Genomic DNA, 14,564 nt, shown 5'->3' on the forward strand with positions numbered 1-14,564 from the left:
CAAATGACATATCGGACAAAGGGCTACTATCCAAAATCTATAAAGAGCTCACCAAACTCCACACCTGAAAAACAAATAACCCAGTGAAGAAATGGGCAGAAAACATGAACAGACACTTCTCTAAAGAAGACATCCGGATGGCCAACAGGCACATGAAAAGATGTTCAACATCGCTCCTTATCAGGGAAATACAAATCCAAACCACACTCAGATATCACCTCACGCCAGTCAGAGTGGCCAAAATGAACAAATCAGGAGACTATAGATGCTGGAGAGGATGTGGAGAAACGGGAACCCTCTTGCACTGTTGGTGGGAATGCAAATTGGTGCAGCTGCTCTGGAAAGCAGTGTGGAGGTTCCTCAGAAAACTAAAAATAGACCTACCCTATGACCCAGCAATAGCACTGCTAGGAATTTATCCAAGGGATACAGGAGTACTGATGCATAGGGGCACTTGTACCCCAATGTTTATAGCAGCACTCTCAACAATAGCCAAATTATGGAAAGAGCCTAAATGTCCATCAACTGATGAATGGATAAAGAAATTGTGGTTTATATACACAATGGAATACTACGTGGCAATGAGAAAGAATGAAATATGGCCTTTTGTAGCAACGTGGATGGAACTGGAGAGTGTGATGCTAAGTGAAATAAGCCATACAGAGAAAGACAGATACCATATGGTTTCACTCTTATGTGGATCCTGAGAAACTTAACAGAAACCCATGGGGGAGGGGAAGGGAAAAAAAAAAAAAAAAAGAGGTTAGAGTGGGAGAGAGCCAAAGCATAAGAGACTGTTAAAAACTGAGAACAAACTGAGGGTTGATGGGGGGTGGGAGGGAGGGGAGGGTGGGTGATGGGTATTGAGGAGGGCACCTTTTGGGATGAGCACTGGGTGTTGTATGGAAACCAATTTGACAATAAATTTCATATATTAAAAAAAAAGATTATGGCCTCCTCATATACATCTGAAGGGTCTCATGACTGAGGCTTTACTAAACGGTAATAAATGGTGTTTTCCTAACAACAGTTAGCCACCCCCCTGCCAGGTCCTGGAAACCTTGCTTCCAAAATTTCTTAGAGACTTACACTGTCCCTGACCCTCTCCCAACCTGAGGGTATATAATGAGTTACTGGTCACAACCCCAGTGCAGCTCTTTCTGCCCATGGGTCCTGTCCCTGTGCTTTAATAAAATCACCTTTTTGCACCAAAGATGTCTTCAAGAATTCTTTCTTGGCCGTCAGCTCCAAACCCTAAAACTTCATCACTAATATGTACATGGGAATTCAAGGGACCCAGAACAGTCAGTACAATTTTGAAAAGAAGAACAAAATTGGAAACTATACTTCCCAATTTCATTTTAGTTGTTTTTAGGATTATTTTGGCATTTTTACTAGTTAGGAATATGTTATCAAACATACATATTTGTTTTCTAACTCTATTTGAGTCATTCTTCTATAGAAATTTATTACTGCACATAAATAAGAGGACACTTTTCCCTCCAATAGTAACCATACAATATATTTTTATGTAATTTAAAGATTTTGAGGCTAGATGGCAGTATTATATTACTCAAAGTCTCCCCAGGCACCTTTTTCCTGAGAAAATAGAGTATTTAGGACTGTGAGTTTGAACAGGAGGAGTATTTGGTGCCTATGAGTTTATTATGCTATATGGAGAAACTGTGGATTCTCTAAGTATTTAGTGATCCCTTGCCAGAACACTGTAGAAACTGTAGGGGAGGAAAAACAATTTCCCCTCTATCCTCTAAGTTCTTGGCTGAGACACTCTTGTAAAAAAAAAAAAGGCAATTAACCAGAAAAAAAAACCAGTTTATTAATATGTTTACTTATTTCATGTATGCATGAGAGATACCGAGGGAAAATAAGTAAACTCCCTGAGACAGCCCTAGCCACCACCTCAAATCCCATCTTCAGCTAAAGACAAAAGAAAGATATTGGGGTGGAGTGGGCAGGCCAATTATAGGAAGTTACTAGAAAAAGCACAGTAAGGAGTAAAAGGTAAGATTTGCTATACACATTTAGGTTGGTGTCTCCTCCATTGGTAAGATTCTCTTGGATTTAGAGTTACCCTTTTCCTTCCTGGTGTAGAGGGGGAGATCCTTACAGATGGAGATTTCCTTTATAAATGCAAGTTTCTCTTACAAAAGGATAACTTCTCCATTTTCAGAGCTCTCTGGTTGTCTGCTGTTTCTCAGACACAATCAGCTCAAAAAAAAAAAAAAAAAATCCTTATCCTAAAGAAGCGTATTTTGGGGTGGCATGTTCTGCCACCCTTTAAAACACAAACTCTCAACATTGAAAAAGACTCAAAACGTCATCAAACCAATCCCACTGCTGTTGCTTGATGTCACTCTCCTATTTCCCTCCCCTTTCTAGTAACAGTTAAGCCTCTTGACACTGTCGGCTCAGGAAATTGCTCTGTTGGGGAAAGAATTAGAGACTGAATCAGGTGACCTAGGTTTTTACTCCCAGTTCTACTATCAAGTGTTTCCACTTAAATTCATTCTCTGTTCCCTTATCCTTAAAACAAGGGTGTTGTATAGATGAAGTCTAAGGAAGCTTCTACCATCTCAAAATCTATGACTAACATAGATGGAGGCCACTTTTTGAAAGAGATGCATGGCAGGGGCTTTTAAAGCACCAAGAAAAAGAAGAAACTGTGGGAAATATAAATTAATGAATGTTTTCAAATGATCAAGGAAGATGTAATTTAGATATTTTTGTAGAATACACAGTGAAAAAGGTGAGGCTGGCAGATTTTTACAAACAATAGTTCTAATGCTTCAAGGTTCTAACGCTTCATTTGTGTCTGGCAGCAAGAAGTTCTGTCATGCGTGGGGCGGGTGGGGATCGCCCCGGGTGGCTCAGTCAGTTAAGCCCTTAAGCATCAGACTTCAGCTCAGGTGAACTCAGGCTCAGGTGATCTCAGGGAGTTCAAACCCCCTGTCAGGCTCTGTGCTGACAGCCTGGAGCCTGCTTTGGATTCTGTGTCTCCCTCTCTCTGCCCCTCCCCTGCACACACACACACACACACTCTCTCTCTCTTTCAAAATAAATAATAAAAACATTTTAAAAACATTAAAAAAAAAGTTCTATCATGTGGGATTGGTAATGGATGAATAAATAAGGAGAAGGAAACAATTATATAGGGTTTAGAAAAAGTAAAATACAAAATAAAAAAAGAGTTGTCCTTTAAGCAAGGAATCAACTTTAATTAAAGGAAACTCTGAAGCAAAACACTTGGGTCTTAAAATATATTTTTTTTAAGTTTATTTATTTTTAGAGAGATTGAGAGAGAGAGAGGGCAAGCGAGTATGAGCTGGGGAGGGGCCGAAAGAGAGGGAGACAGAGAATCCCAAGCAGGCTCCATGCTGTCAGCAGAGTCTGATGAGAGGCTGGAACTCATGAATTAGGAGATAATGACCTGAGCTGAAACCAAGAGTTGGTTGCTTAACCGACTGATCCACACAGGTGCCCCTTAAAATACTTTTGTTTTGGGCTCTATGTGGTAAATCGTGACATATTTATGATCCAGGAATTGAAGTAAAGAACTTCCTTGCATAGTAATCAGGATGAAACATATTCTCACATGTGACTAAAATTTGGGTCAGTTCAATAAAAAGTGGCAGATTTCCTGTTGGATTTTCCTGTCTTTCAGTGTAATACATAAATTAATCTAGTGCCGTCTCATTGCTTTATTGCCCTTCTAAAATCTAAACCTCCATGCCTGCAAATACTGTGAAACTGAATTGCATGTCTGTTGTAGATTAGTAAAGGTGTATGAGTTGAACTTACTGATAATCATTGCAGACATAATTGAATTAAAAATGGTTTAATAAGTTGTAAAATTATTTTCCTGCCTCCATAACATGTATAAAAAATATGTGGGGGCGCCTGGGTGGCTCAGTTGGTTAAGCGGCCGACTTCGGCTCAGGTCATGATCTCGCGGTCCATGAGTTCGAGCCCCGCGTCGGGCTCTGTGCTGACAGCTCAGAGCCTGGAGCCGGTTTCAGATTCTGTGTCTCCCTCTCTCTGACCCTCCCCGTTCATGCTCTGTCTCTCTCTGTCTCAAAAATAAATAAACGTTAAAAAAAAAAAAAAATATATATATATATATATTATGTGAAAGAACAAAATTCAACTGAGTAAATTATTGGCTTTATTAATCGGTTCATTAATCAGGCTGCATCTCATCTAGCAAGTAGAGGGGAGTTCTAAGGAGTTGTACAAAATGGAAGATTTTTATAGGAAGGAGAGTAAGGCAAGAACTTATTACAAAAGAAAAGAAAGGATTGGTTCAGGCAAGTTCACCTTCTCATAGGAGGAAAGGCAAGGAAGGGGTATTATTAGGTGGATTATCTCATCCTTCTTTGGGGGATGAAGAGGGCCCATATGACAGATTACCTCAGTGGTGCTGACCAGAAAACTCACATTGATCGGCTTAAAATTTCACTCTTGGACAAGTTGAAACTTCAGTTAAGTCTTAGTTTGCTGTACTGGGGCAAGTGACTCTACCTTTGGCCTGTGGCTTTCTAACAATCATAATTTACGATATTTTAAATAACAGCATAGTTTTTTTCTTTTCTCTTCTGCAGTGATAAAATCAGCGTGTTTCTAAGTTTCAAGACCCAATTTATAATGTGGAGTTCTGTTTATAGTCTGACCGTAAGATTAAGAAAATTTAAATATACTAAGAATTGTAGTAGAGAAGATAAACCTATTAATTGAGGGAATTTGACGAGAAACTACAGCAGACACTGCCAATTTTGGGGTCTGCTTAGTTTGAGGTTAACATTATAATTGAACATACATGTGCATATGTGTTTTTATGGAAAATAAATCATATTATCTTATATATTCATATATAAGCAACCACATAGATATATGAACATGAAGAAAAAATGTTATATAATGTGTCACATGAAAGACAAAAAACTTTCATTTACCAGGCCAAGAAATTCTTTGGAGAAAAAATAAATAAAAATTAAATATAAAGTGAATATTACCTCAGTTTATTCTCATTCAATGACAGCAGCAAAAATATACAATGGTTGTAGTGCTGACAGGAAAGGGGGAAGAGTAGAGATGATCTGGGTAGCTGAAAAACTTCGCTTCTTCTCTTTATAAACCTTTATTAATAAAACCATGGTATATGAAATCTTTTGCATTATTATCAGATCTCCCAATTTTATGTCTGACAATTATATGCAAGGGAAAGCTGAGGTCCACAAAAATGTTCTGTGCTAAAAAAATCTTGGGAAATGCCTGGATAAAGAAAGTTAAATAAGATTCTTAGCTATATTGTTTCTCAGAGTCTTTGATAAATTAAAATTCATTATAGTGGCATACTGTATTTCTCAAACTTTTTGGACATATAAACACTTTTAGTTCTATGCTATTGTTGGAGAATAAAAATTTCCCTCTACCCTTCAAGATTTTTCTGGCTGATCTATGAATTAAATTGACATGAGATAGATTAACAGGAGAAAATCAAATTTAATTTCCATGTATGGAGGTCTCATAGATATGGGACCTAACAAGTGACCAAGACAGGCAGCTTTTATACTTTTTTGACAGAGAAACAATAAATTTGTGGGGAACTGACAGGAAAAAGAAAACTTTTGTTTGGGAGCTTGAATTAGTAAGGAATTCTAAACAGAATTTGGGCTGGGGTAGTAAATAAGTAAAAAAACAAGGTTTGTTTACATAGGCTTCTTAGGTCCTGAATTCCGCATCTCTGATGATAAGGATGTCTTTCTATCTCCTGGTACAGGGAGGGTACCTTTCACATGGGAGATTTGTTTCCTGCTTTCTAGAGACAAAAGACGGTCAGAGTGTTCTTGCACGGGCTGTTTCTTAAGTAACTTTACTTTTTATTTTTATTTTTTAAAACTTTTATTTATTTTTGAGAGAGAGAGAGAAAAAAAGAGAGAGCTCAAGGGGTAGAGGGGCAGAGAGACAGGGAATCAGAGGATGTGAAGTGGGCTCTGTGCTGATAGCAGAGAGCCGGATGCAGGGCTCAAAGTCATGAACTGTGAGACCATGACCTGAGCTGAAGTTGAATACTTAACTGACTGAGCCATCCAGGTGCCCCTCTTAAGTAACTTTAATTCAAAATAATAAATACACTCCAGGGCATATTTTTGGGTGGCCTGCCCTGAGCCCAACACTATACTTATGGTATTTTCTAGAACACCATACTATACCAGGTCACTGTAGTAAGTTTAAGGGATTTCAGGGCAGAGCAAGGAAAAAGATATGACCACACGGTGGCAGTAGGACACAACGAGCTTTATTTGGGCAGTGCTTTGACAGATTTGTTCGCAGAAGTCCCTCACAACATGAGACCTTCCAAAGACAACAGTGTGTGTGTGTGTGTGTGTGGTGGTGGGGGGGCACTACTGAGAAGGGAAGGAGGGTAAGGCAACTCTCAGAGGACAGGAGAGGAGGTTTAGGTCTCATGATGTTGCTCAGCATCAAGGTAAGGAGTCTCTGGGTCAGAGAGCTCCAAAAGGCAAGGGGGTCTTTCACACCCCTAGGTTTCATCTTATCTATGGTGGTAGATGTTGAATGAAGTTTTTCAGGGTATGCAAAGCAGGCAAGCTCTGGATGGCTAAAAATCTGCTTCTTCTTTTAAAAATTTATTTTATTTTATTTATTAATTTTTTAATTGTTTTAAAATTTAAGTTTATTTATTTATTTTGAGAAAGATTAGGTAGCACAAGCAGGGGAAGGGGAAGAGAGAAGGAGAGACAGAATCCTACGCAGGCTCTACACCATCAGCACAGAATCTGATGTGGGGCTTAAACTCACGAACTGTGAAATCATGACCTGAGCTGAGATCAAGAGGCACACTTGGGGCGCCTGTGTGGCTCAGTCAGTTAGGCATCCAACTTCGGCTCAGGTCACAATCTCACAATGCCTGAATTTGAGTCCTGCGTTGGGCTCTGTGCTGACAGCTCAGAGTCAGGAGCCTGCTTCAGATTCTGTGTCTCCCTCTCTCTCTGCCCCTCCCTTGCTCACATTCTGTATCTCTCTCAAAAATAAATAAATGTTAAAACAATAAAAAAAAAAGTCAGATGCTTAACTGACTGCACCACCCATGTACCCCTTTATTTTTTTTTATTTTAGAGAGAGTGTGTGAGTTGGGGAGAAGGACAGAGGGAGAGAAAGAATCCCAAGCAGTCTCCTCATTCAGCGTGTAGCCCAATGAGGGGCTTGATCCTATGACCCTGGGATCATGACCTGAGCTGAAATCAAGAGTCAGACACTCAACCAACTGAGCTACCCAGGCCCCCCCAAGATCTGCTTTCTTAGCCTGTATTTAAAACCATTAGATAAACAAAGATTCAGTGCTGGTGAGCTTTTGAACTAACAGTCCCAATTTGATGTGAAGAAGTAAACAACATAGAAGTCATCTTTGGTTCATTTACATAACAGTAACATAGTTGGTAAATGCTGGCCTAGATAATCTTCCAGGTCAAACTATAGTTATTTTATCCCAAGTATTTTGAACTTCTGTCATTTTAATGTCTACTTTCACTTCCAGTAGTCACATGAAAATATAAGAAGTGATTTGAAAGGGATATTTGTTCCTGCTCCAAATGCTGAAGTTAACTGATAACTGTTTTTTTTACTGTAAAGCAATGGTTCTCAAAGTGTGGTCTGCAGATCCTCCAGTCAGACCTTTTTAGGGTTGTGAACTAAACTAGTCATTTTATTCATGGCGCACCATTTTTATTTGAAAGAATGACTGTTAGCCTAAGGTTATTCAGACTTGGGCGCTTCTCAGACGATTTCTTGAAAAAGAGCAAAATGAACCTGTCACTTCAAAGAAAACAAGTGACAGAATTTGTTGGCAATGAAAAATTTTAGCATCCAAGTGAATTTTGGAAAATTTGTAGCTGCCACTATGATCTTGACAACCACCCAATGGTGATATTAACAAATGTGACTTTTTTTGTCTGATGAAATGTGTCAACATTGGAAGATCTGTATTACTAACAGAACCAATATTGTCTAAACTGCCAATGCATGACATTACAAAATCATGTATGGGTAAAAGATCCAAAGATCTAATCAAATGCAAGACAGACCAATGGATTGTAATGTAAGTATATAAAAATTTCATTAATATGTTTTCATTTCCTACACTGCAATTAACCTTTAAGAAACTACCAGTTACTGAGTTTTGGGGTAATATCAAAGAAGAGCATCCACAGGGTAACCAGAAAGATAATGAGGGTAAAATGAGCAACAGTTGATTTTATGACATGTTGTCTAGCCAAGTTATCCTGAGACAAATATAACAGAACATTAAAATAGAACTATTTCAGCTAATGTTCCAGGACTAGAGTTACCAGCTACTCTCTGATTCTGGTGAGATTCCAGACCACGTATACATGACTTGAAAATGCTTGGCTAAAATCTGATTTTGGAATCCATGGCACTTCATCCATTCCAAGATACGAAAGTGTTAAAGTTAGAAGGGATGGAGAGTAGGAAATTGAAGAAAGGATTTCTTTGAAGACAGCGGTGACTGGAGTTCTAGAAAGAAGCCTGGAGGTGCTTGCTTTTCCCTTCAAGCCTAGTGAGAGGAAATTCTAAGGAGATCAGTTGGTGAGTCTGATATGTCCCTTGGAGCTTGGGGGACACAGAACACCAATATCAGACCCACATCTGAGAAAAATAAAGGACAAAAAGCTATGGTGAGAGTCTATACAGCTAAAGAGAAGACTGGGTTGGGAAGTACCCACACTCTCATTGCTGAAAGTATGTGTTTCCTGTGGACAGAGGTGGGCTGCCATGGGTTTGCCTTGCATTCTGCTCATGAAAGCAACTGAGATAAGTTAGGAAACCTGAAACAGAGAAAGACTGAAGGTATATGCTGGATTCCTGGGGATAGAGAAAGAAAACAGTAGCTACTAGCCAGAAGAGGCACCATGGCTTGAATCAAGAGAACTGCAGATAGAAGATATATGCAGTGATGGGGGTGGGTAGTAGGAAGTGGGCCCTGCAGAACCTCAAAAGTGCCCCACTGTTGACAGAGGACAGATCAGCTCACCACAGGCCTGGAGTGCTGATATTCAATCACAGTAGCACTGATAAGTAAGCCTTTTCTTTCCCTTCCCTCTGTTCCTGCTTATCCCAGGCCCACCCTGTACTAACATTGGTGGGATCAGAAACTGCAGTGGGCAAGCTGGGGGTAGGAAGAAAACTGAGGGCTGGTAAAAGAGAGGAACTAACAATGTCTGCTTATCCACTGCAGGCCAAATCTGAGTTGACCAGAGGAGCAAAAGCTTTCACTTGAACTTGTTTGGAGTACTGCATGGATTGAAGACGTTTTAGTTACCGAAATGAGAGGTTTCAGTGATAAGAAATGACAAGGCATTTTAACTCTCTGAGAATAAGAAAAGTCAATGGCACCTGGGATTTCATCTGGCAGTAGGGAAAATCTGCTCTTTTGAGCAGATTTTTGAATACCCCTTGCTTATTCAATCTATTGATCAAATGCACACATAGCTCAGGGGGTAGATTTACACACTTAGATTGTTATTCTGGAAAGATTATCAAAGATTGCTGTTATTACATTCCATATTCTGTGGTCTTCTCTACCTTAAAATAAGAGCCTACTTGTTAGAATACATTTTTTTGCCTTATTTGATAACCAGAGAACCTCTGTTTGCCTTCTCACAACCCCCAGGATAATGTACGCAGGTACCAATCCCCTGCACTCAGTCCCATGAGTTTTTCTTGTTCTAAGTGATTTTTTAAAAATTATTATTACTAATTTTAATAGATATAACCATCCACATGATACAAAATTCAAAAGGTACAAAGGGTATATAGTATAGGCTTTTTCTTTTTCTTTTTTTTTAACGTTTATTTATTTTTGAGACAGAGAGAGACAGAGCATGAACAGGGGAGGGGCAGAGAGAGAGGGAGAGACAGAATCTGAAACAGGCTCCAGGCTCCGAGCCATCAGCCCAGAGCCCGACGCGGGGCTCGAACTCACGGACCGTGAGATCATGACCTGAGCCGAAGTCGGATGCTTAACCGACCAAGCCACCCAGGCGCCCCTAGGCTTTTTCTTGCTCTTGTCCCTCCACAACTTTCCCTGGAGGTAAGCACTGTTAACACTTTCTTTCTTTCTTTTTTTTAATTTGGGAGAGAGAGAGAGAGAGAGAGAGCAAGTGTCAGCAGGGAAGTAGGGCAGAGGCAGAGAGAATCCCAAGCAGGCTCCATGCTGTCAGCACAGAACCTGATGTGGGACTAGATCCCACAACCCTGGGATCATGACCTGAGCTGAAACTGAGTCAGATGCTCAACCAATTCAGTCACCCAGGTGCCCCTGTTAACACTTCCCGATGTCCTTTTTGGCCTTAGTTTTTTGACAAATGTCTTGGCCAAAAAAAGACTTAGTCTTCATTATAGATGTCACTGATACCACATACAACCTGTTGTCGGCTAGGTTTACATTGACAGTCCAAACATAAGAACAGAAGTTTCTAAAAGGATTTCTAGGATCATAACTCAACCCAGAGAATAACTGTTTAGACTGTAACTAGAGAAATGACGTGGAAGGACTGGGCATCAATGCTGACTTACAAGTGAAGTCCAGGTTATATTGTAGTATGTGGGCCATTGCAGAGGTGATGCAAAATGGCTGAGGTGCTAAGGTTTCAAGACATGGTCATGTATATTATCATGGCTCTTTTTTTTTTTTCACAATAACAAAATATTTTATTCATTACTTTATATAAATTGTGATACCAAAATGACATTTTGCCATTTAAAAATTTATGTTCTTATATATTACTATTATTGTGATTATATTTTATAAACAATAAAATATTCTTAAAGGTAAAATCTTTATATTTTACTATCTTTAGTAGTCATTTCTTTTTTCTTAAAAAATCTCTTTTTTATTTGAATGGAGTTGACACACAATGTGACATTAGTTTCAGGTGTACAACATAGTGATTCAACATCTCTGCATGTTATACTATCCTCACCACAAATGTGGCTACCATCTGTCACCACACAACAATATCATTGGTTATATTCCCTGTGCTATACCTTTTATTTCCAGTATCATGGCTCTTATACAGGCCAAATGGGCTGTGACTACTTTGTTCTCCTTCAGTGATGTATCACATTAGCCTAAGAATCCAAATTGTTCTGAATACGTTATGCTCTGCTCTGCTCACCACAAGTGCAGCTACCATCTGTCATCATACAACATCATTGGCTATATTCCCTATGCTGTACCTTTTATTTCCAGTGTCATGGCTTCCAGCCACAGGCCAAATGGACTGTGACTACTTTGTTCTCCTTCAGCGAAGTATCTATCACATTAGCCTGAGTCCAAATTGCTCTGAATCTCATTGGCTATAGTTTGATGAGATTATAGTCAACAGGTCATTTAGCATATTTAATAGACGTAATATTACAAGCTTGAATTTTTTGTGTCTACATAAAACATCATGTTTAATGTCAACACTAGTACCACCATTATCATCCTCATCATAGTTAACATTTTTTTAATTTTTAAAAATGTTTATTTATTTTAGAAAGAGAGTGTGAGCAGTAGAGGGACAGACAGAGAGGGGGATAGAGAATCTAAAGCATGGTCAGCACAAAGCCCAATGTGGGGCTCGATCCCATGCACTGCGAGATCATGACCTGAGCTGAAGTCAGATGCTCAACTGACTGAGCCACCCAGGCGCCCCCATAGTTAACATTTATTGGACACTTAGCATTACCAGCACCACCAGCATCGTGACTAACATTTATTGAGCCTTTACTATGTGCTAGCCACCATATAAAGTGCTGTCAGATAATTTTCACGATCAAGTTTACTACTATCATGTCCATTTACAGATGAGGAAACTGAATAATGGAATGAGTTGAGTAATTTATTCAAGGTCACAGTTATTAAAAGATGAAGCCAGGATTTGAACCCAAGCAGTCTATCATACTAACCTGTTATTAGGGGGCATCCATGGAAGAGTAATATACGTATCTGAGGACAGCAAGTGAGGACAGCTTCTACAGCTTCATCAGTCAGATTCACACAATGTCCCATATGAATCTCCTATTTAAAAATAAAGAAAGGACAGTTAAAAGAAAAAACAAATTTATGATGACAGTATGAAAAAGCGTGGGAAATACTCTGATACAAAAAGAACCAGGGGCGCCTGGCTGGCTCAGTTGGAGGAGCATGCACATCTTGATCTCTTGGTCATGAGTTTGAGCCCCATGTTGGGTGTAGAGATTACTCAAATAAATAAAACTTAAACAGCAAACAAACAAAAAGAACGGAATATCTACTTGCAAGAAAAATCCTATAGAAAGGACTAATGTAAGTATGGAGTAATTTGGAAAGTATAGACGACTTAAAAGTTAAGTGCCCGACCATTTTATAAATCAATATGGCAAAATCTGTTAAGGCTGAAGACAAGTATACCCCAGAACCCAGCAGTACTAACTGCAAGTGTCCATTATACATAGAGTTACTCTTGTATATGTGCCCAAGGAAATAACTTATAAATGTGCTCATTTTAATATTATTTGTAATAGTAAAGAAGTGAGTAATGAATAAACAAATGGTGGTTTATTAATGGAGCAGAAAAAAGAGTTAAAATAAAAAATATCTCCTTGTATTAATAGGCATAAATCTCAAACAGAATGTTAGTTCAGAAACTTTGGAAACCTGTATGGTTGTGTTTTTTAAAGCCAAATGTGTACTTTCTATATCTAGCAATTCCATTCCTAGGTGTTTACCCAAGAAAAATGAAAATGTATGTCTACACAAAGATTTGTATGCAAATCTTCATAGCAGTATTCATAACAGTCCAAAATTAGAACAACCCAAATATCCCTCAAATGGTGAATATCCGAACAAACTGTGTCATATCCACACTATGGAATACTACTCAGCAAAATGAATAAATAAAAGGAATGAAATAGTAATACATGCAACAACACGGATGAATCTCAAAAACATTATGCTAAGTGAAAGAAGTAAAATAAAAAGGTAAAAAACAAAGAACAGTATTTCATGACTCCATTTATATAAAATTCTTGAAAGGCAAAACTATAATGACAAAGTAAATCACTGGTTGCCTGGGGATGGAGGCATGGCAGGGAACGATTACAAAGGGATGGGAGAAAACTTTTAGGATGATGGAATGTTTTATATATAATTGTGGTGGTTACAAGGCTGTATAACAATTACCAAAATTCATCAAACTTCATTACACTTAAAATGGGTAAATTTTATTGTATGCAAATTATAAAGCTTGAAAAATTAAACAATTTTGAATAAAAAAGCAAATTGTAATAGAACACATATATTATGAAGCTATCATTTGAAAATTTATAACATAAGACAATACTCTATCTTGTTTATAGATCTATATCTATATGTTTCTATCCATATATAGATAAAGTATGCAAACACACAAGGATAAATACACAGGCATCTTTAGAATAGTGGTTACTTCTGCAGGAAGAAAGGGAGAATGAATGTCATGGGAACTTTACAGGTAACGTATAATTTTTAACAAGGAACTGAAGTAAGTGCAGAAAATGTTAAAATTCAAGGAGTGCCTGGGTGGCTCAGTCGGTTAAGCATCCAGCTCTTGATTTTAGCCCAGGTCATGATCTCATGGTTCATGGGATCGATCCCCACGTCGGGCTCTGTGCTGACAGCATGAAGCCTGCTTGGGATTCTTCTCTCCCTCTCTCTCTGCCCCTCCCCTGCTCATGCTCTCTCTTCCAAAATAAATAAATAAATTAAAAAAAAATGTTAAAATTCAAGTGTTTGGTCCACAGGTTTATGTTATATTACTTTCTATACTTTTTCATATGTTTGAAATATTATATACCCCTTGTTTGATGTTTTAATTTGGAATCCTTCTGCATTGGTGGTGGGAATATAAAATAGTACAGCCACTATGAAAATAGTATGACAGTTCGTTAAAAAAATTAAACATAGCATTACCATATAATCCAGCTATTTCACTTCTAGGTAAATGCCCAAAGAATTGAAAGCAAAGACTCGAACATATTTTTGTATACCTATGCTCATAGCAGCAGTATTCATAATAGTGAAAAGGTAGAAACAAATATTGATAGGTGAATGGATAAACAAAATGTTTATGTACTTATATATACACACCCATAAGCATACATATATAAATATATTCATATATAAGCATGCACATGTTTCTGCATATATATATGAATATACCATATATCTACAATGAAATATTATTCAGTCTTAAAAGGAACGAAATTCTGATATGTGCAACAACAGAGATAAACCTTGCAAACATTGTGCTAAATGAAATAAGTCAGACACAAAAGGACACATATTGTATGATCCACTTATATATGAGTTATCTGGAATAGGCAATTCATCGAGACAGAAAGTAGAATAGAGATAGTTAGAGGCTGGGCGTAAGGGGTAATGGGGAATTACTGTTTTAATGGGTAACGAGTTTCACTGTAGGATGAGGAAAAATATCTGGGAA

At 38.2% G+C, this 14,564-nt stretch overlaps 1 protein-coding gene across 1 annotated transcript in view; it reads right to left on the bottom strand.

The window, feature by feature from the left end:
• Nucleotides 1-14,564, bottom strand: part of AMN1 (antagonist of mitotic exit network 1 homolog) — a 55,688-nt gene that overhangs the window by 6,731 nt on the left and 34,393 nt on the right. Inside the window, exon 6 of the mRNA XM_042946214.1 lies at nucleotides 12,010-12,121. Within this exon, the coding sequence (XP_042802148.1) occupies nucleotides 12,010-12,121 (112 nt within the window). The remainder of the gene's footprint in view (nucleotides 1-12,009; nucleotides 12,122-14,564) is intronic.

The sequence above is a fragment of the Panthera leo genome, chromosome B4 (genome assembly GCF_018350215.1).
Source record: "Panthera leo isolate Ple1 chromosome B4, P.leo_Ple1_pat1.1, whole genome shotgun sequence".
Lineage (NCBI taxonomy): Eukaryota > Metazoa > Chordata > Mammalia > Carnivora > Felidae > Panthera > Panthera leo.